This window comes from Leptopilina boulardi, unplaced genomic scaffold (genome assembly GCF_019393585.1).
Source record: "Leptopilina boulardi isolate dan_hultmark-lab unplaced genomic scaffold, ZJU_Lbou_2.1 LbouV2_399, whole genome shotgun sequence".
Lineage (NCBI taxonomy): Eukaryota > Metazoa > Arthropoda > Insecta > Hymenoptera > Figitidae > Leptopilina > Leptopilina boulardi.
In genome coordinates, this window is record NW_026137972.1 from 472080 (window position 1) to 493759 (window position 21680).

General features: G+C 27.8%; 4 protein-coding genes across 4 annotated transcripts in view; 2 read left to right on the plus strand and 2 right to left on the minus strand.

The window, feature by feature from the left end:
- The window catches only part of LOC127289096 (hemicentin-1-like), a 32184-nt gene extending 26174 nt beyond the window's left edge, over positions 1-6010 (minus strand). The window contains exon 1 of the mRNA XM_051316864.1: positions 5929-6010. The gene's annotated coding sequence lies outside the window, so the exon portion shown is untranslated. The remainder of the gene's footprint in view (positions 1-5928) is intronic.
- Positions 2854-12316, plus strand: LOC127289092 (putative ankyrin repeat protein RF_0381). The gene is made up of 2 exons (XM_051316854.1): positions 2854-3054; positions 9635-12316. The coding sequence occupies exon 2, from the start codon at positions 9769-9771 to the stop codon at positions 11986-11988; it is 2220 nt and encodes a 739-aa protein (XP_051172811.1). The 5' UTR covers positions 2854-3054; positions 9635-9768; the 3' UTR covers positions 11989-12316.
- Positions 12317-14409: 2093 nt separating this feature from the next.
- On the plus strand, positions 14410-17300 carry LOC127289097 (DNA damage-regulated autophagy modulator protein 2-like). The gene is made up of 6 exons (XM_051316866.1): positions 14410-14627; positions 14837-14955; positions 15090-15316; positions 15972-16110; positions 16361-16512; positions 16977-17300. Exons 1-6 carry the CDS (start codon positions 14542-14544, stop codon positions 17064-17066), a joined length of 813 nt encoding a protein of 270 aa, XP_051172823.1. The 5' UTR covers positions 14410-14541; the 3' UTR covers positions 17067-17300.
- A 1284-nt stretch (positions 17301-18584) lies between these two features.
- Positions 18585-21621, minus strand: LOC127289099 (signal peptidase complex subunit 2). Its single transcript, XM_051316868.1, has 3 exons — positions 21458-21621; positions 19515-19819; positions 18585-19399 (listed from the first exon to the last, which is right to left on the minus strand). Exons 1-3 carry the CDS (start codon positions 21494-21496, stop codon positions 19162-19164), a joined length of 582 nt encoding a protein of 193 aa, XP_051172825.1. The 5' UTR covers positions 21497-21621; the 3' UTR covers positions 18585-19161.
- Positions 21622-21680: the final 59 nt, after the last annotated feature.

Below are 21680 nucleotides of genomic sequence, written 5' to 3' on the forward strand. Positions count from 1 at the left end.
AAAATAATAGGTAGAACAAAATCGATTAAAAATGCATGGAGTGCCGGAACATATTCCGTCCGGTCACTACCGCTGCCAAGTTAGAACTCCTCAGGTGTAAATGCTCCATGATGGTTTCGTTTAACTTGTGGCATGAACTAACAAACTTGCCATAAGTTGGACAAACTCCGTGCCACTTGCGTCCGAGGCGCTTGTGAACCATGCAGGCTTCCGTATTATACACTCGAGATTTTCTACATACCCATATCTGTCATTGTCACCATAAGTCATAATTCTCGTCAACTACCGCGCCCTGATCCAGTAAAAATTTAGTAACTTTTACTTTTAACAATAAAGTCACTAAATTTTAATTGGAGCAGGGTGCGGAAGTTGACAAGAATTATGACAAATGGCGAGTGGGGACAATGGAAACCAGTCAAATACATGAAAATCATATTTGCTAGAGATTTAGACATATATCACTATCCCTTTCACTCTCATTATTTTCTGCTTTAGGGCGTCGTCCCAAGGTAGCGTTTTGTAACCAAACCATGAATGTAAACACAGCAAACATATATCATCTCTTTTAAAACCAAAAAAAAAATTATTTTCAGTTAGAAAACCTTAACTTTTAGACGGTAGACTTAGGATGCAGTTCCGTGACGGCGCGAATGCAGAATGCAAAGCAAAATACCACGAGTACAGAAGATATAGAAGGATATTGCTATCCTTTTCACTCTCATGATTTTCTGCTTTGCATTTGCGCCGTCATGGGACTGAGGCCTAAAATTCCCGTATATCGAACACACATAAATCAGATTTCCGCTTGTATAGAATATTTTTTTCGGTCTCTTGGATTATTATATATAACTAAAGGTGCCGTCCTATGACAGCGTAAAATTCCTGCGGAAAGCATGAGAACGAAAGAGATGAAGATATCTCACTATCTCTTTCGTTCTCATGCTTTCCGCTTTTACACCAGCATTTCACGCCATAGAGATATAATAATAGAGTGCGCAAGCCTATACAATTTCTATTTGACGCTACATCAAACCAATAGAAGAAGACAGATGCAACTAGTAGGCCCTGCTTTCCTTCGTGTCTTACTAACACTGAAGCATTGGGATCTGAAATACTGCGATACGCCATCTGGTGAGAGCCTTGTTGTGGTGGCCAAGTTTTCATTCCGTGTTTCTCTAACATGTACAAAAGAAAGAGATAAAAAACCAAGATGGTTGTCACAAGAAGGCTCAGGGGTGGGTCAGTTTCGCGTGATTTCTGATCCCAATTAATGAAACAAGGATATAAGAAGGGCATACAAATCGCATATGTCTCTTTCTGACTATCGCATATAATCTGTCGCTTTTTCGGGCCTCTTGCGCACTTTATTCTTATATCTCTATGTTTCACGCTGTCATGGGACGACGCCTTAGGCTTGTTCTACAATGGGCTCGATGCAAGGCAAACGCAGCGTAAACACGACGCATCCCCATTAAGTTGGTTCTACAATAAGCGCGTCGGACGTGTACGTGAACGTGTACCTAATGAGAGAGAGGGGTACGGAGATATACATCTATACCCCTCTCTCTCATTAGGTACACGTCCACGTCCGACGCGCTTATTGTAGAACCAACTTTAGATTAGGCCGCTTCCAGAATGGAGACGCAAACGCATCCAAATGATAATTCGAATGGGGATGCGTTTGCGTCTCCATTATGGAAGCGGCCTTAGGTCCATTCCACAATAGCTAAACGCAAAGTTAAAGCGCACGCAAAGATGACGCGCGCGTTGGTTTGGTTGGTTAGAACCAACGCGCGCGTCATCTTTGCGTGCGCTTTAACTTTGCGTTTAGCTATTGTGGAATGGACCTTAGCATTGGTATGCGTCGCGTCTACGCTGCGTTTGTCTTGCGTCGGGCCCATTGTGGAACTAACCTTAAGTACGTTTCAGAATTAATGGATACTTGTGAAGCATACTTAACCATCTTTGTCTTGCGCATTTGTTTACATGCATTGAATAATGATGACTAAGGCCGTTTCCGAATTGAGTATTTTAGCACCTACTTAATAATGGGGAAGGGAAGTAGGAAGTATGCAGTGTCCTTGTTTTTCCGTGCGAAAAAAAGACATTGCATACTTCAAGAGTATACACTTTATCCAGTTTGCGCTAAAAATCCAAATTTGGAAACAGCCTAAGTTTTCGACTCGGATATATCGAATTCCCACCTATATAAGATAATTTTTCTGGTCCCTTAGAATTTGGTATACGTGGGTTTTACTGTATTTGCAATAAATAAAATAATTATTACTACTATTATTTACATTTTCAAACAGTAAGACATTTTTTTTTCATAAAAATCCATCAATTCAAACTTAATAACAACAAAAAATAATTACATAAAAACAAAATAAACATAGGACTTCAAGTCTCAGGCCTCAGTCCCATGACGGCACGAATGCAGAATACAAAGTAGAAAATCATGAGAGTGAAAAGGATAGCGATATCTTTCCATCCCTTCTGCACTCATGGTTTTCTGCTTTGCATACTGCATTCGCACCGTCATGGGACTGCACCCTCAGGATGGAGTTACATGTTGATGTAAATACAGAATGCAAAACCGAAAATAATGAGAGTGAAAAGGACAGGGATATATCACTATCTGCTTTTCGTCGACATGGACGGCGCGGCGCCTTCATTCTGCTTTGGCCTATACCTAATGCATGTAAGTGAAACAGAGATAAGCAGTCATCACTATCTCTTTCACTCATAAGGTTTCGACTTTTCGTTAACCCAACACTTTCTCGCCAACATGGTTGGGTCAATACAAATCCAGACCGTTGTAGAGCGACCTTTAAATCCCTACGCGTCACTGAGGAGTGTGTAGATCCCTGGTGCTATACCACTACCCCACATTAGTATTTCCAAGTATAATTTTAGTGGTTGAACAGAATACTAGAAACTTTCGTTGATATCCTATTTGTAAATTGCTGTGATATTTAAACGAAATTTTTCTAAGAAAGTTCTGCCAATTTTTTTCAATCAACTATATTGGAATTCATCATCTATTTGAGAAAGGTACACATTTTACATAAAAATCTTGATATATTATTACTTTTTAAGAAATCTAATATTTTTAGGAAAGTATATATTGCTGTAAATTTCCAAAAATATTGGGTGTAGATTGTTTCATATTTAATATAATAATAATAACTTCACTTAATATGCAATAAGAGAATCTAATTGGATTGGCTAACGTATGTCGACTACACACACGAACGGACACAAATACATAGATAATAAGATCTGAAATTTTTGTTCGCGTTACTGCTTCGCTAACAAATTTGGTTAGAAATTGAATAAAAATGTGACTTCAATTTGTCTCTTTTATTTTGATATCGTTTACTGTCCAATTACTATTAATTCTTGAAAATTGCTTAATTAAAATGTTAGACTTGAATTTAGTAATTGAGGCTCTGGATCTTAAAAGAGCCTATGCTCGAATTTACATATCACAAGTTTTGGCTTCTGGAATCAACTGATAAAATTTGATATTGAATAACTAAAATTTTAACGCCAGGAACCAAAATTCGAGCATAGGTCCTTTTAAGAACTGGAGCCTCAATTGCTGTCCCTATCGCAGCACCTGAATTTTCAGCAATATTACCATAATATTCTAATGTTGTAGAAATATTGGCAACATTGCTGCAATTTTAGATGCTGTGGAAAGAAAAAGACAGGATAATTCTGTTTTTTTCTAATGTATTATTGAATAATTTGTTCGCGAACATAAAGCATGAGATAGAAAAGGATAGAACCTTTTTTCCTTTTCTTTCTCATTATTCACGTTCATGAATGAATTATTCCAGTAATCTGGAATAGAAAGTAAATAAAAAAGCTAATTCCAATTTAATTCGGAAAATTCCCTCTTTCTTTTTTAAATTCAATTTGAAAAAAGAGCAAAAAGAATCGTTTCCATGTTCTCTTACTAAAAGTCTGTGAATGTCTAACCAATTAACCAAGAAGTAAATTTTCTTAAACATTCTTTTGAAATCAAACTAAAAATTATTAAATTGGATTCAAAAAATCTAAATCTATTTTTTAACTGAAAATTAATTTCACTTTTTTGCTTATGGCATTGAAAAAAAATTTAATTATAATTATTAAATTTAAGGATATTGAAAACCAGAGAGAATTTTCCACATTAAATATAATAAATTTAAAAAATTTAGAGAATATGAGATAATTGTAACTCTTTTAAGGTAGTATTATACTTTTCAAGCAGTAAAAAACGGTTTAAAAAAAAAAAAATTCTCGCTTCTTACTTTATTTAAAGGAAGGAAAATTTTTTCACAACATTAAAGCCTATTAAAGTTTCAAGAAAAAATAAACAAAAATTTTTTTATTGAGTCGGTTTGGTCACCAGAGGGCACTGAAGTCAAGGTCAAAAAAAATTTAGGCAGTCGTCGGACAGACTACAGCATTTTAGAGACATCGGATTTGAAAAAATAAAAAACTGTTTTGAAACTAAAAAATGTAGTTAAGCATCTCCCCTAACCCCGATAAAAAATATTAAAAATAAGAAAATAGCAGCGACTTAAAAAAAAGGTTTTAAAAAGGGGCTTTTTGGATAGTTTTTGGACTGCAGCTAAAAACTCGAGTTATGCTGTCCGACAGTTTCAAAAATATCGTTTTGAGAAAAACGCATTTAAACATTTAACTCCTAAATGTACAAATTTTTGTCAAAGTTTGATACTGTATTTTAGAACTTAAACTTTATCATAAAATAGTAGTCAGATGATTTTGAACACAAAAATTTAAAAAACAATCGACTTTTTGGTCGGTATAAAGTGTAATACTACCTTAATTCAAACCTTCTACCCGGGATTATTCGTTTGCCCTAAACCGTGAGTTAGGGATATTTAAAATAAACCTAAAAAATAAAATAATTTGTTATAGGTAAACGATCCAATCACTATTAAGTCAGCTGGAGATGATTTCAATGTCCGCTTGAGGAAATGATCGTCAAACGTAAAATTTTACAATCAAGCGCAGTAATTTTACTTAACTTCTAGTGCTACGTATTAAATTTGTATCGCTGAAGATAAAATAATGTTAATTAATATTGAGTTTTTTAATTACAAACCAATTTTTTTTTATACAAACAATATTTTTAATAAAAAAATTGAATTATTTATAGAATATACCATTAATAAAAATAATTACTGAGAATAGTTACTGGCACAATTACTCCAGTAATTTTTGCGCCATACATTTGTTAAAAATGTACTTATTGTTTGACGATCATTTCTTTAAGGGGAAAAACTTGTGTAAATGCACGTTCTTTCAAGATTTTTTTATAAAAAAGTGGTAAAGTTTATTGAATTAAAATAATCATACCTTAAAGTGTACAATATAAGCTATGTATAATAATCTCAACTGATCTCAAAAAGTAGTGTTTTAAATATTGCCTTGAAGACATTATGTATTCGAAAATAACTATTGCACAAAACCAAGATTTACTATCACTTGCTTATGGTGCTTACTAATGACAATTAATAAAATTATATTGACAAGAAACCGAAAGAATAAAGAGACCTCGTGCTCATCGTTAACTGCATTTGGTAACATTTGAAGTGCTAAACTAATGTATACTATAGACATTCCTACATCTAATTATAGATTTGTAATAAAGGATCATATTCTACAAATAGTAAACTAATTTTTAAAGCAAAAAAAAAAAATTGTAAAAAAATTTAATTTTTTTAAAAAAATGTTTATTGTGCAATCTTGCAGTAACCTTACACTGCAATCTTTCGGTAAGCTTACCATGTAAGCTTTCGGTCAGGTGAGACATTTGAAGCTTGCCGCAAGATTGTTGCAAGCTTACGTGCTATCTCTGTTATGTTTAACATAACTGTTAATGAAAATTTGAGTTATTTTTCGACTTACGTGATAAACATGTTGGTCATATCTGCAGAAGTGTTTATGCAACATTGCAATAGTTTAAGCTTTAAGTCTAATTTCTCGAAAACCTTTTTCCAAATAATTTAAATTTTCAAACTAAATAAAATGAACATATTTATTTTATTGTCAAAATAAAAAACCAATGTTACTATAGCAACTAAGAAAAATGTTTTGTAACGACTGTCAGGATTGTTTTTATTCTGAATTTTTGTATATATTTTACACTGTTTTATTTCAATTTATTAATGTGGCTGAATTACGTTTATTAGCACATTACATTGTTTTAAAATATTTATTTTTTTACTTATTTGTTTCAATCATGCATTACATTTTTTTGAAAACTTTATTTTTATATTTTTTACATTTTACATACACATTTTACTTCGAAATTCTATATTTTTGTATTTACATTTCTTACTTTGTTCGAGAAGTTATATTTTTAAATACATAGGCGTTATAACGCTGAAGTTACCAACGTTGATTTGACGAATCAACGATCGAATTTTTCGTTTTCAGATTAATTTAAAGGCCAAAAAGCAATTTTTTTTATTGAAACTTCTTTATTTTGGTCTCAAATAGATCCTCAAACACTTAAAATCCCCAACCAAAGCGAGGAAATATTTAATCTTAGGAAAAAAAAATTATTTACGTCGAATACTATTATTATTTATTGGTAACTTCAGTGTCATTAGGCATTCGGGAAATTAGACATTCGGTAAATAATATTTTTACGACTAGGCCTTTCGGGAAATTGGATTTGGAAATTTGACCGGAAACGATTTTTTTTATTTATTTATATTTTTTCTATTCTATTCTATAATTTTTCATAGAAAAATCCACTTTTTCTTTTTTTGTATTCTAAAGCATTTTAAAAATATTGTCATGAAATTTTAATATAAAATTCGAAAAAAATAAAAAAATTATTTAACGGAATGTAGGCGGAAAGTTTTTAAGAGCGTTACTTTGGCGTCACCTCGTGACCTCGCACTTTTGTCGTTAAAAAAAGAAATAAAAGAATCTTTTTTCAAAGATTAAAATATAAATAATAAAATGTAAAATTTTTTATTCTTTATAACGAAGTTTTGACCAATAAATACTTTTTTATATAAGCCGTTTTTTTACTGCTTTATACAAACTGTAAACACGTTTTTCTCAAAACAATATTATTGTAACTGGAAATGAAAATTCTGAGTTTTAAGATTTTTATTAAATGCTAAATGGAAATTAAGTTGAAAGAATATTTATTAAATAAAAATTTACAAAAATAGAATTGAATTAATAAAAAAACTATTGTTAATTCAATTTTATAAAACTAATTTTGTAAAAGTAAAACAGCCAATATTTTTATTTGTGTACACTGTGAATCACAGTATGAAACTTAATCTGATAGTAAGAATATATTTTTTTATCATTTTCATTTGAAATTTATTTAAAATAGATAAAAATTCAATAAAAATTGAAGTTCTATAGTAATTATAATTGCTTTTGATAAAATTTAAGAGACTTTTTGCAGGATGGTCCACTCATGACTACACTCCCCTAAATATAAAATATTTTTAAAATTAAATCACTCAATTTATTTGTAACTAACGAAATATTCCTCGCTTGGTTGAAGTTGTACTTTTTATTATTTACTTATTTTACTTTATTTATATCTATATTTAATTTATGTTTTAAATTAATATTTTATTAATATTGTATAAAAATGATCTGGATTTTAATCATTTTTATTGAAGGATGAAATGACAATTGTTATATTTAAAAAAAATTCACATTATTGGAAATTTGATAACTTAATATAATAGAATATGTTTAAGTTTGAAATCATCAATGATACAATTTTTGAATTGAAAACAATTGATTTGAATGACATTTAAAATTAAGTACAATATTATAGATTCCTAATAAAAAATTTGCAAAACAGCAATAAATTGCAAAAGATAATTAAAAAATTTCTAAAAAAATATTTTTTTTATTAAAAATCTGAAAATAAAAATTTTGGATTTAAAGAAAACTTGTTTTGAGTAATTTTACAGGTATACACTCTAAATCTGAATCAGTGAAAATTTCACTGAATTCAAATCAGTCAAAAACGACTGATTCTCAGTGAAATTCCACTGGTGAATTAAAGAGAACTGAGCCATTGATTTGAATTTAGTGAAATTTTCACTGATTCAGATTTAGAGTGTATATTCAAAAATTCGAAAAAATTGCAAAATAAACCTTTTTTTAAAATTAAAATAAAAAAAACATGTTGAAACGGTAAAATATGTAAGATTTTCTTAAAGCATATTATAAATGATTTTGATTTATTTGAAAATAAGTGTAAATAAATCTTTTGGTGTCGGTGTCGCTATTGGAAATTTGTTAACTTAATATAATAGAAGATATTTGAATAAACAATTAAAAAAAAATATCGAACGCTACGTCTATACGACCGTCTAGCCGGATAAAGTAATTTTGTCCGTCTATGAGAGATTCTTTTTCAATCGCCCCAGCCCAAAAAGTCAATGTTCTGGGATTGGCTTCATACTTTGGTAAATTGTTGTCCTATATGATAGTAATAAATCCCTAAAATATAAACTCATTAAAAAAATATTTGTAGAAAGTAGAGGGGGTTGAAGTTTTGACGTTAAGGGTAACATTGTCATTTTCAAATCCGTATAACTATGACAAAAGTTAATGGATTTTAATTTATCTATAATGAATGAATATTATGTTTCTCATAAAATTATTGTTGTCCCACTTTCATATTTACATAGCTAATGGGAAAAAACCTCAGCTTTCCAATGAAAATAAAAAAAAATACCCGAAGGGGTGAAAATCGAAAAATAAGGGTTGATTTTGAAAAAAAGGGGTGAAATTTTTTTTTTTTAATTTCGTATACATTTTTGAAAAGTACGTGAAAAATTCATTAAAATTCATTATAGATAAATTAAAATCCATTAACTTTTGTCATAGTTATACGGATTTGAAAATGATAATGTTACCCTTAACGTCAAAACTTCAACCCCCTCTACTTTTTACAAATATTTTTTTAATGCGTTTATATTTTAGGGATTTATTACTATCATATCGGACAACAATTTACCAAAGTATGAAGCCAATCCCAGAACATTCACTTTTTGGGCTGGGGCGATTGAAAAAGAATCTCTCCTATATGGAATTATATTGAATATTTTAAGGAAACCTTGGAGGGGGGGGGGGTCGGAAATGTCCGAAAGTATTCTACGGACAAAGTCAGGTGGCTATATAGACGGACGTTTAGACGTTTTTTGATGTCCGTCTAGACGGACGTCTAAACACTTTGAATATCGAAACGAAATGAAAATTATACTTTCGTGAGGGTTTCTTGCTTTTTACAAAATTTGACTATTTTCAAAATATATAATTTATTTAGTTTTATTCATTTTATGAAATCATATTTTATAATTATCTATTTTCCACCAAATGAGACACATCTGAACATAGCTGGGTGTCAAACACCCAATTGTGCCCTTTATATAATTTTTCCGAAGTGTGACCTTAAAGAGTTAAAGGATGAGGATTCTAAACAGTTCTTAATTACAGTAAAAGCTATAATACTTGGTTCAATTCAGAGAGTCAAAATTAAATAAATAGTTACTATTTAAAAATTAGAGAAATAAAATATTAAACAAGTAAAAACATTATTATTATTTATTTATTTCAGATACAAACTATGAACACTCATTTGCTGTTTCATCTCAAGACTCATGAAAAACCAATTACCTTACAACATTGATAAATAAAAGAAAATTAATTTAAAATGAACTAATAGAAGTATAAAAATTGTTCCTTGCAAAAATGTCTGTATTTAAAAGTGTCGAGGGACTAACAGCTAAAAATCAAGCACTACTTCATTCTGCCGCAAAAAGTGGCGATACAACATTATTGCAACATTTATTGGAAAAAGGTGTTTCCGTACATACACAATGTCCAAAAGGTTTCACACCACTTCATTATGCCGTCATGTCAAAAAATACAACAAACATTGAACTTCTTCTAAAAAAGGGAGCTTCAATTTATTTTCCCGATCAACAAGGTAAAACAGCACTCGATTTAGCTGTCGATAATTATTCATCAGCAAATTGTGAATTAACTCCAAAAAGTGCAATACTAATACTTCTCTTGAGTTACACATTACTCGATGAGGAAACAACGTCAACATTCACATTTTTAGCTGTCGAAAAAAATGATGAGGAATTATTGAAATTTTTTTTAAAAAAAGATCCCGCGACACGTATACATTCGACATTTCAAGATAATCGTTCATTACTACACGTTGCCGCCGAATCAAATCATCCAGGATTAATAAAAGTTCTACTTGAACACGGCGCGGATATTAATGCGAAAACATTTAGCGGTGAAACAGCACTCCATTTAGCGGCAGCTGCTGGTAATGTTGAGGTGGCGAAAAAATTAATATACAGTGGCTTAGCAGTTGATTGCATTGATAATAATGGAAGTATTCCACTTCATTACGCGATAAGAAATAATCGAAGAAGTATAATTTTACTATTAACAAATTTACCAAAATCACTAATTAATCGATTGAATAGCTCTTCGTTAAATCCAACATTACTTCATTATGCGGTGATAAAAAATGATGAGGAATTTTTTAATTTAGCATTAAAAAATAGTAGTGTTGACTTAAATGCAAAGACAAAAGATGGAGAAACGCCATTGCATTTTGCAATTATTTACAATCGTTTGAAATTAATTTACGAACTCGTTAAACGTGGCGCTGATGTTAATGCTCAATCGACAAATGGCGAGACGCCGTTACATTTTGCTGCTGCATTAGGACAAGCACATTCCGTTGAATTTTTATTGAGAAAAGCAGCTGATGTCAATAGTTTCACAACGTCTGGATCGACACCTCTACATTATGCATTGGACAGAGACAGATGCAACGACATTGTTGGCGGATACAATAGACCACTTTCATTGTTAGATGATTTAAAACCAAGGTACACGATTGTTAAAACACTTCTTAATAATCAAGCGGTTGCCAATTTTCGCGATCATTCTGGTAAAACTCCCTTACACTATGCAATGGCAATGAATGTGAATTCAAAAAATAATATCAAACATCGAATAGACACGATTCGATGTCTCGTGATTCATGGTGCAGACGTGAACGCTCTTTGTAACAAAAATTGTACGCCGTTATTTTTTGGTTTCGATGCAATGGATGAAAAGTTATTATGGTGGCTTATAAGACGCGGTGCAAACGTAACGAATAATCATACAAACGTTGATTCATTTCTTTCAAAAGCAATAAAATTCAAAAATTTAAAAATGATTGACGTCCTCTTGGAAGCGGGTGTTAAAGTAACGTCGCGTAATATTTTTGAAGCATCATTTTCCAATGAAATTGATAAGGGTAATTATTTTGAAATTCTTGAATTATTAACAAATCGTACCAATGATGTTAAATCGGTGATAACAAAATTAAGTCAATTTCTTGATTCTGAATGGCAATTGAAAATAAATGATAGAGAAGATATTATGAATAAATTATCGGCTATTTTAATACGCAGGGAATTAAATGGTGAAATAATAATAAAACAAGATGATTTTGAATTAGATAAAATATCGGAGAGAAATGTACGTAATCGTTTAGCGATATGTCGGGAACAAATTTTTAAAATGAAAAAAATTAACATCAATCAAGATGGTTTAACATTGTATAAAGTTTTTATGGCATCGATTAATCAACTTTCGCACTATGTACAAAATCAGGATTTAAAAAGTTATTTACATAGCGATAGTTTTACCCTTAATTTTTCACATTGTTGGAATTTAATGCAGAGTCGTTATAAAAAAGCGCGTATTAAGAAAATTTTACTTGATTTTAGCGCTGATTCTTTATTAAATTTAGTTAATAAAGCGCATAAAATTCAATTGCCACTTTCAACGAGTAATCAAATTGTACAGTATTTAAGTATGGTTGATTTAACACATCTAATGCAATTTAGATGTTCTCAAAGTCCAACGACAAAAATAATTATTAAAAATTAAAATTATTTTTTTTCCATCGCAAAGAGGATTTGAAATTTTGGGAATAATTTTATTTTTGATAATAATAAAAAATTAAAAGCTTCCCCTGTGGTTTACAATTTAGAAACTTTAAATTAATCATGTTTGCGAGTTGTTGATGAAACTCTGCCTTAATTTATTTATTTTCTTTATTTATTCTTATAAAGGGTTTACATCATTTTTGAGGGTCTATTTTTATATAGCTTTATTAAGGAAAAATACTCAGAAGAGGGGAAAAATTAAGTTTTTTTTTCAATTGAAAATGAAGAAACTTTTGCATAATATTAAGCAAGATCATAATGGCTTTTAATACAAAATTTTAATTTTAAATACACGAAAAAAAGGAGAAGAGAATGAGCAACAGTGGGTCGTTTTAATTTTCTGGAAATTGATTAAAAAAGAACTAATAAATATTTTTGTATTTTGTACGTTCAAGGATGCTTTCTATTTATTTACAAAAAAAAGGTGTCCGCACATAATTCACGAAAGTACTGTAATTTTACAATTATTGTTCTCTATATATCGAAATTTATTTCAGTTAAAAAATTCTTAAAAAATATTTATTAAAAAATGGATAACGAATGAAAATTTCTCTACGTGGAAGCAAAATATTTTCTACAAACTGTACATTAATTTCGAATGTAAAAAAAATTGACTTAGTAATTTCTAAATAAAATAATGGCATGATTTATTTAAAACCCATTGTGTACATACATATGTATAAATAATTAAAAAGTAACCATATATATTCAAACAAAGTATAATTATTCAGATTATTTAGATTTCGAAACGTTGAAAAAAATACAAATATATTTAAAAATATATTTTGTCCGAATGTCTTCGTTTTATTTCTCCTTTAATAATTCTTCAAAAAAGTGTTTTATTATAAAAATTGATATATATTTTTTAAAGTAGATCATTGTATTTATATAAGAAAAAAGCATGTTTTTAAATTATTTAAAATTAATTTAAAAAATTATATAAAATAACGAAGTAAAATAAAATTTAATTATGCGCAACTTTGTTTATAATGTTCTATTTCAAAAATAGTTTTGATACATTTTTTGAAATTATTATTTTTATAAAATAAATTTCAAATCTATATGAAACTATTATTATTATTATTAATTCCTGAAGGCGAAGTAATGTACATATATAATTAAAATATTTCATATTGTGAGAAGAAAAACATTTTTGAAATAAATTGTAAATATATAATAATGTTAAAATTGTTTAAATAAATTATGTGTGTACAGTAAAAAGAATAAATGGGACTTTCAAATAAAGTCAATTTATTAAGAAAAAAAAGTGTTTATTATTATAGAATATTTTCCTAAGAATACACATTCTCCTACTGAAAATTCCCATATGGGATCTTATATGGGATTTCATATAAATTGTACATATTGTAATGAATCCAACGTGAAAAAGTAACTTTAGTGTTTACAAACAAAAGCCTAAAGCCATACTTTAATTTATAAAATTGAATATTATTTTTAAAATGAAAATTAAAGAGCCAAATCGTCATGGGGAAGCCTGTCATTTACGAAACAAAAAATAAATATTTTTAGCAATATACAATAATAAAAGTCATTATTGCTAACATGTCCAAGTCTGTAGAATTCAGAAAAAAAAATTTTTTAATTCTTTTTCTCCATGTTAATTCTTATCTCCAGCTTTGTGCGTTATGAGAAAGCCTTTTAATAAAACTGAATTATTTCATAAAAATCAAAACAAAACTTAGTTATACTTTAGCAGTAGCAATAATTAACTACTCCAAGTAGATTAATTACGGCAGAAACTAATTCTACAATTGATTTTTTTTTGTTCTAACACATTTAAAACGCCAATTTTATATAGGGAATCACAAAATCGCGATGGTGAAGCCTTTTTTTATTAAAACGCGTGTGTTATTCACTGTGAATAAAATTATGAACAATTTTTCCGGCTCACTACGGATATTTTATTCTTGAACACTATCCCTGAAGATTATAATTTAATTTTTGTTAAATTGTAAAAAAAAATTTAATAATAGCAATAAATAAATTTTACGCTACGCGGAGAATCACCCAAATCTGTATTTCGGACAAATGAAAATTTCGGCGTCTTAAAAATTCGTGCAAATTAAAATTTGGTGAATTGGAATTTTTCATTTAAAAATTCGATTGAAAGAGAATTCTCTGTAAACTTTTCTTAAGCAGTTTCTGCGTGAAAATGTTTTATCTAAAAATTTTTACACTCTAAATTTCTCTTTTATGATTAGTAATCTATTCAGGAAGATCTATTGTACTCATTTACGATTTGATAATTCTGAAAATAATTATTGACATCTGAGAAATTTGACATTTAAGAGATAAAAGTTTGCGTCTCATCAAAGTGAGTATACCTTATTACTTATCACTGATAAAAGATAAAGAATTGGTATAAAGTAATATATCATTCTCACGTAAGCATTTTCGAAATATTCAATTTATAATTATACTATTTTTTTGCAATTGTGTTATTTAATTAGTTTGTAATAGATGCATAATAGTCATGAGAGAAAACAAAACTTATCAGATTAATTTGTGTTTTATACCAATTCTTATTTTCATATTGTTACCTACCACATTTATCATTACGTAAGTCATTTCAAAATTTTATTACAACCAAATAATATCTTTATATATTGTATTTTTGTACAAATTTAATTATGTTTTTAAGAAATAATTTGGTTTGGAAATATGTACACTTCTACAGTATATCTAAAATTGCAGCAATATTTTGTCAACAGTTCTAAATAAAATCTAAAACTAAATTAACAATAATAATAATGTAACTATTTTTGTAGATCAATAATTGCTATAAACAATGATCATGTAGATGGATTTCCATATATTTCGGATACAGGCACTTATGTTCCTGAAAGCTGTATTTTCGGACAATGTCTTAATATTATTTCAGCTCTCAGTAAGCATTAAATCAAAATGTTTTCAAAATTTTACAAAGAACCCATTAAAATTTTGTATTGTTCTCCTACACAAAAGAAAATTTTAATTTGTCTAAAAAAGTGGAAATAATTTATTAATTTTTTTTCATTACAGTGTGTTTCTTAGCTGTTTTGAGATATTATCAAATCAAGGAGTACACTATATTGTATAATTTCAGTGGAGCATTGTTAAAATGGAACATTTACGGTATTATTTTTGGCATAGCTTCTAGTTTAGGTATGTCTTTAGTTGCCAATTTTCAAGAGACTAATTTTCTTAGTGTTCATATAATTGGAGCTATGTTATGCTTTGGAGGAGCTACAATTTATTTTTGGATACAAGTGAGTTTTTTTAGAATTTATTTTTTTCACTATACATATATTTAAAATTATTATTGTTATATAAATGAATTTTTCAAAAATACATAACAAATAAACTTGATAAAATTAGCACGCATGAATATTCCTCCACACTGAATTTATTGCAATTTCTAGGGTTTCGAAATTAATAAGCTCCAATTTCTATGTTAACGAATTTTATAAAGTAAAATTTATACTGAATACTGTTTCTTCGGTCATTTGCAATTTCGGTCAAATGGAAATTTAGCGTTTTCAAAATTCTATCAAATAATTTAAAAATTCGTATCACTTAAAATTCAGTTGAATGAGAATTATGTTAAATTAAATTTCGATTAAATTAGAATAATTTTAAATAAAAATTTTACCAAATAAAACTATGGTATCTAAAAATTCGATTAAGTAAAAATTTGTTTAAAAAGAAATTCTTTCAAATGTAAATTCGAAAAATAAAAATTCATCTAAAAAATGATGATATTTAATAAAAAAAAATTTTTAAATGAAAATTTTAATTAATGATTTTTTATGGGATAACCATGCGTAATATTTCGGACGATATTTTTGAAAAATATTTTGAAAATTGAAAATTTTTTTATAATTACAATTTGGAGTATGAAGCTTATTTTTTTCATAATTTTAGACAATTTGTACCTATTACTTAGTACCAATGGCGTGTTCCTTGAGGCTAGTATTTATTAGACTAGTGATAGCATTCTTTTGTACTGTTTTTTTCATCTCAGGAACGGTAACAGCAAGTTTGTCAAAAAAATCTTATCAAGGTAACATATATTGACGATAATTTTTCAATATAAATTATAATATATAAAATTGCATTATTTAATAGAAATAAGAATTCTCTGTCTTGTTAAACGAAAAATATATTTTATATTTTTTATAAAATAAGTAATACAGATTTTTAAAAGATTAAAATTTGAAAAATAAGTTGCCACAAAAAAATAATTATATATTGAAAAAGATAACATGTTAAAATATATTTTATTTTTTTCCCCATAAATAATTATTATTTAGGTAATAATCCTCGAAAATGGAAAAAAGAAGATGGTGGATGGGAATTGCACGTTATTAGTGTAAGTTCTGAATGGATTGCGGCTTTAATTATGGCTCTTTACATCTTAACATTTGCCAAAGATCTCAATAATTTTCGACTTCATCCTAAAAAGGTGAATGATAATTTTTTGTTATTATTATTATTAATAATATTAATTTTTCACAAACATTGCAGTTTAAAAAAATTTTCTTTATTTTACTCTAAAAAGCTGAGCAACAATTTTTCGAAACTTTTATTATAAAAATTTCATGAGTAAATAATAATTTGTTTGTTTAATTAATTTTTATCACTAAATTAATCAATGCATTTCTAACGCTTTCCGAGAACAATGCCATTGTCTTGCTGTCAATCACTTATTCTAAATTGAATATTGTAATTTATTCAAATCTTTAATAATTCATAAACTAATAAAGTTGCAATAAAATCAATTTTACAATAATATTATTAATAATTTTTTACTTTAATAAGCACTAAAATTATTATATAAATTTAAAAAAAAAATTATATTTTATTACTCAAGTAATTTTTATTAACTCGTATAATTAAGTGTTAATTTTTTTAATGCAATAATTTTAGATCATTTTTCATCCACCATGCAGACAAAAAAATGAAATACCTTACGAATCACAAGAAATCAACGTAGTGAATTTCACCATCGTTAAATAATATTTTGAAATAACGTTTTGTAATATCAACATTTTTTTTTTATTATGAATCAAATTTATTGTATAACTTTTGTTATGAAAAGCAACACTCAATTTTATAGTTTTATAATAGTAATCTGTTGAAGCAATAATTTTTTCAAAAAAAAAGAAAATATAAATAGTAAATTTAAAAATATATATATATATGTAATATATTGTATTCCTTTTTTATGAAATAATAAAACATTTCTCATAATTTTTTTACTTTTCATTTCAAGCCTGTGTCATTCTATCCGACATTTAAGCATGTCTCGTCTTTTGATATCTCTGCATTTAGACAGTAATCCAAGATCAACGACGTGTACGTTTATTATCCCTTTCTTTGTTATTGTTACATTATTGTTTTGAAAATTTATTAAGAGAAAGGACCAGAGAAATTGTAATCAATCAAAATTTACATTCATTTTTTCCCTGATATTAAGTACTTAGGGGACGCATGAATTTCCCATAAAAATCATTAATTAGAATTTTTATTTTAAAGTATTTTATTAGAAATAATTATTTTTTTGACGAATTTTCAATTTTCGAATTAAAATTTAATAGAGTTTCTTTTCATACCAATTTTTACTTAAAATTTTTTAGCTACCGAATTTTTATTTTACAGTCATTTTCTTTACATGATTTTTAATTTAACAGAATTCTCATTCAATATAATTTTATGTGATTTGAATTTTAATTTGTCCTAATTTTTAATTGATATAATTTTTAAGACGCCGAATTTTCATTTATCCGAAATTACAAATGAACGAACAAAAAATCGACAGAAAGATTACAGCGCAATTTTTAAAATTGACAATGCAGAGGATTTCAAAGTACGTATTATCACTTTTAAAATAAAAAATAATTATTGATTTTGGTTTAACCGTTTGATCTTGATCTTGAAGCAAAATAAAAAAAAATTCGTTAGAAAATCTCTTTTAGGAGCTTTTCACCGTGTTGATAAATTTAATCCTCCGAGTGGTTAAAGGTAGTAGATATATTCTGCGTTTAACCTCTCGGAAGATTAAATTTATCCACACGGTGAAAACGGACTCTAAGGTACTTCATTATAAGTATACTGGAACTCCCGAAGATGAGAATGGAAAAGACTTGGTTCTCACCTTCTCCGTTTTGACGATCAAATATTGTAAACACTCAGGGTCGTACGGAGTATAATAATGTGGTATTGGAATTTGTTGTATTTATGTACATAGAAATTGATAAATTTTGTGTTCTGATTATAATTAATATTTCTGGTTTCTCAAATTTGTTAATAATTGACTTTTCTTTTAACATTACTCTAAAATAAGTACTGCAACTAATGTTGTATTTTTTTAAAATCTCCTCTCTTTCAACCCTTTTTTATGTCTTTTAAAATTTCTGCCTTTACTTCTATGTTTAAGAAATTATTATACTCATTTTCGTGATTACTGAAACGGGAATCTCTGGAACACTAAAATCGAACGCTCCTGTTTTCAGAGTTAAAAATTAAATTAAAAAATTAATTTTAAATCATATTTATATTTCAATAAAAAAACGGCAAAAATTGACAAACATTTGCATACTTACAATAACAAACCGCATAAAATACTAATTTATCTCCATCACACTTTTTTTTAATATAAGTTCATTCACATGATCAATTATCACACAACACTTAATTACAAAATCAGAAACCAAAAGAACTTAAAAAATGCTTCGTAGTTCCATGAGGCTGAGCATAAAAAGACTCATTTTTTATTATAAGATGTAAAATTTTTCAATCTTTTCATTTTACATTATTTAACCAAGTGAAATATTTTACTTTTATATCTATTTATTGTAAAATAATATAATACAATCAAATTCACTTTTGTTAGTCTTTAACTAGTAAAAGTTAAAAAAAAAGTCTACTAAATGCAATCAATGATATAGTAATATATATATTATAAATCTGTAATAATTGAAAATATTTGACTCCCAAAAAAGTGAACTTTACTGTATAAATTTTGTTTAAATTTGGTTCTAAAAGATTGGAATGTTCTTTTTTTAATATATATTGAAATATCGTTTCTGATAAAACAAAAAAATCTTATTATTTATTTATCTTTTCGTTGTACAGTAAGACTGTCGTGTATTGTTTTTACAACTGCTTCAATTGTTTCTGGAATAATGACACCATTAATATCAATGAAATTTGCTACCGATCTTTCAGTAGAACTTTTATATGTATTGTTGCCACTTTTTGCGCATAGCACAAGATTATATTTGTCATTATATTTTTTCATATAAGAACTCGCTTCCCAAGTCACATCAGGATCAAATCCCGCAGGATCTCTGAATGAATATTAAGAAAAATTTTAATTTTCATTATTGATGTCATTAATATTGCGAGTCGTTTAATAAAGTTTTTTTGTTTCCTATAAATTATTATAATTATTGACATAATTACCTTTGAATAGCGACAACGAATATTCCTTTTTCCTTATACGTTATATAGAGAGTGAGAATTCCCATTAAAACAAAATACATGGAAACGCAAGCTACTAAAACTGGCTTAGACGTTGGGAATGGATAGAAAAAGTCCCATAATAATGCTACAATAGCAACACTAACTGCGAGACCACATAATGCTAATCTTCCATCCATTAGTGCAAAATTTTCTACATAATTGTATTTTTTAATAAGTACATCTTTTACTGCGTCGTCAAGGGCATTTTTTACTGCCGATCCATCCCATTTGTCGATTTTAATTTCCTGCAATTCAAAATTTCAAAATTTTTTTAAAAATTCCGAAATTATTGAAAAAATCATTTGCTTACGATCGGACTTGACTTAAAATTTTCGCAAATAGTCCAATCAAAATAGTAAAAAAAAAAAAACAAGGCACATCATGTTTTAACTCAGGACCACAATTTTTTTTACTTAAACCCTTAATTTTGGGGTGCAAACAACCAGTTTTTTGCAAATTGCAGCCATTCATGATATTTTAGCATAAAAATAGTTATTATAAAAAAGAAAGTGTATAAAATTGTGAGTAATTTGATAAAAAAAATGAATCCTGTAGCTCAAAAATTGTCCGAGATATTGCTTCCGCAAAAAACTCATTTTTTTCGTGATTATAGACAAAATCCGGTATTTTTCAGTTTTTCAAATATTACTTTGAAACTAATAATTTTTTGAAAAAATGACCAACAGGAAAGTTAAACCTGTCAGAAATTTAGTCAGCTTCAACTTTCCTGTTGGTCATTTTTTCAAAAAATTATTAGTTTCAAAGTAATATTTGAAAAACTGAAAAATACCGGATTTTGTCTATAATCATGAAAAAAATGAGTTTTTTGCGGAAGCAATATCTCGGGCAATTTTTGAGCTACAGGATTCATTTTTTTATCAAATAACTCACAATTTTATACACTTTCTTTTTTATGATAACTATTTTTATGCTAAAATGTCATGGAAAGCGTCAATTTGCAAAAAACTGATGTTTCGCACTTATTTCTTAAACAAATTTTAGGTTCCGGTAGAAGTTTAGGTACTTTATTTTTACTGCTTTTATTTGCTTGGTTTAAGCAAAAAAAATTGAGGTCTGGAGTTAAAACATCTAAAAATGCTAACTTGACTGGATTAAAAAGAATGTAGTTTTTTTTAATTTTGAACAAAATCGATCAGTACATCAATTGAAAAAAATGACTTTATATCTTAAAAACTTAAAAATTTGATAGTAATATCAGTTGAAAGAAATTTTGGATTTTTTTCTCTAGTTATGAGCATTCAAAAATAAAGTAATTAAAATTCTGAAAAATTCATATCTCGAAAACGGCTTGCTAAAAAAATTTGAAAAAATCCATGAAAGCTGGTCTCAATAAGTACTAAAAGAAAAAAAAATTTCAAAAAATCGGAGATGTAATTGCAGATGGACTTGGAATTTGGCGAATTTTCATATACATAATTTTGTATAAATTCGAATAAAAAAAATATAAATTTCAAATATTGAAAAAACAAATTTAATTTTTAAAAAATCTAATCTTAAGTACGAGATAAAAACACTTAAAAATTTCTAAATTATATTTAAAATAATATATTTTGGAAAATTCAACGGAAAATTATATTCACATTATTTTTTAAGCCTACTTAACTAACATACGTTTCGTTGTTATTTTTATTTTACACAAATTACCCTAAATTTTGATATATATGATAAAAATTCATTAAAATATGTTACAATATTGTTTTCATTTATGATGTTTTCAATAATACAAAAGAAATGACAGTTTATTATAATAGAAATGAATGTAAATATGTATGTATTTATATCCTAACCCTACTTTTAAATATTATTTTGAAAATGCTGTTAGCAAATAAATGGAATAGAATATAATTGAAAATTTCACTAACCGGCTTTTTATTATCCACTGATTCTTTTCCGCCTGCCATTTTAGTACAATACTTGAAAAAATGTGTAATTCACAATAGTACATGCGAGACACGTCAAAGCTTTTTCAGTTCATCCACATTTCATTTGTCACCAGGGTTGGAAACTATTTTCTAAACGACAACGACGACGTGTCGTCGAAACCTCCTACGACCGCTTCTGCAATGGATTGGTATTGAAACTGAA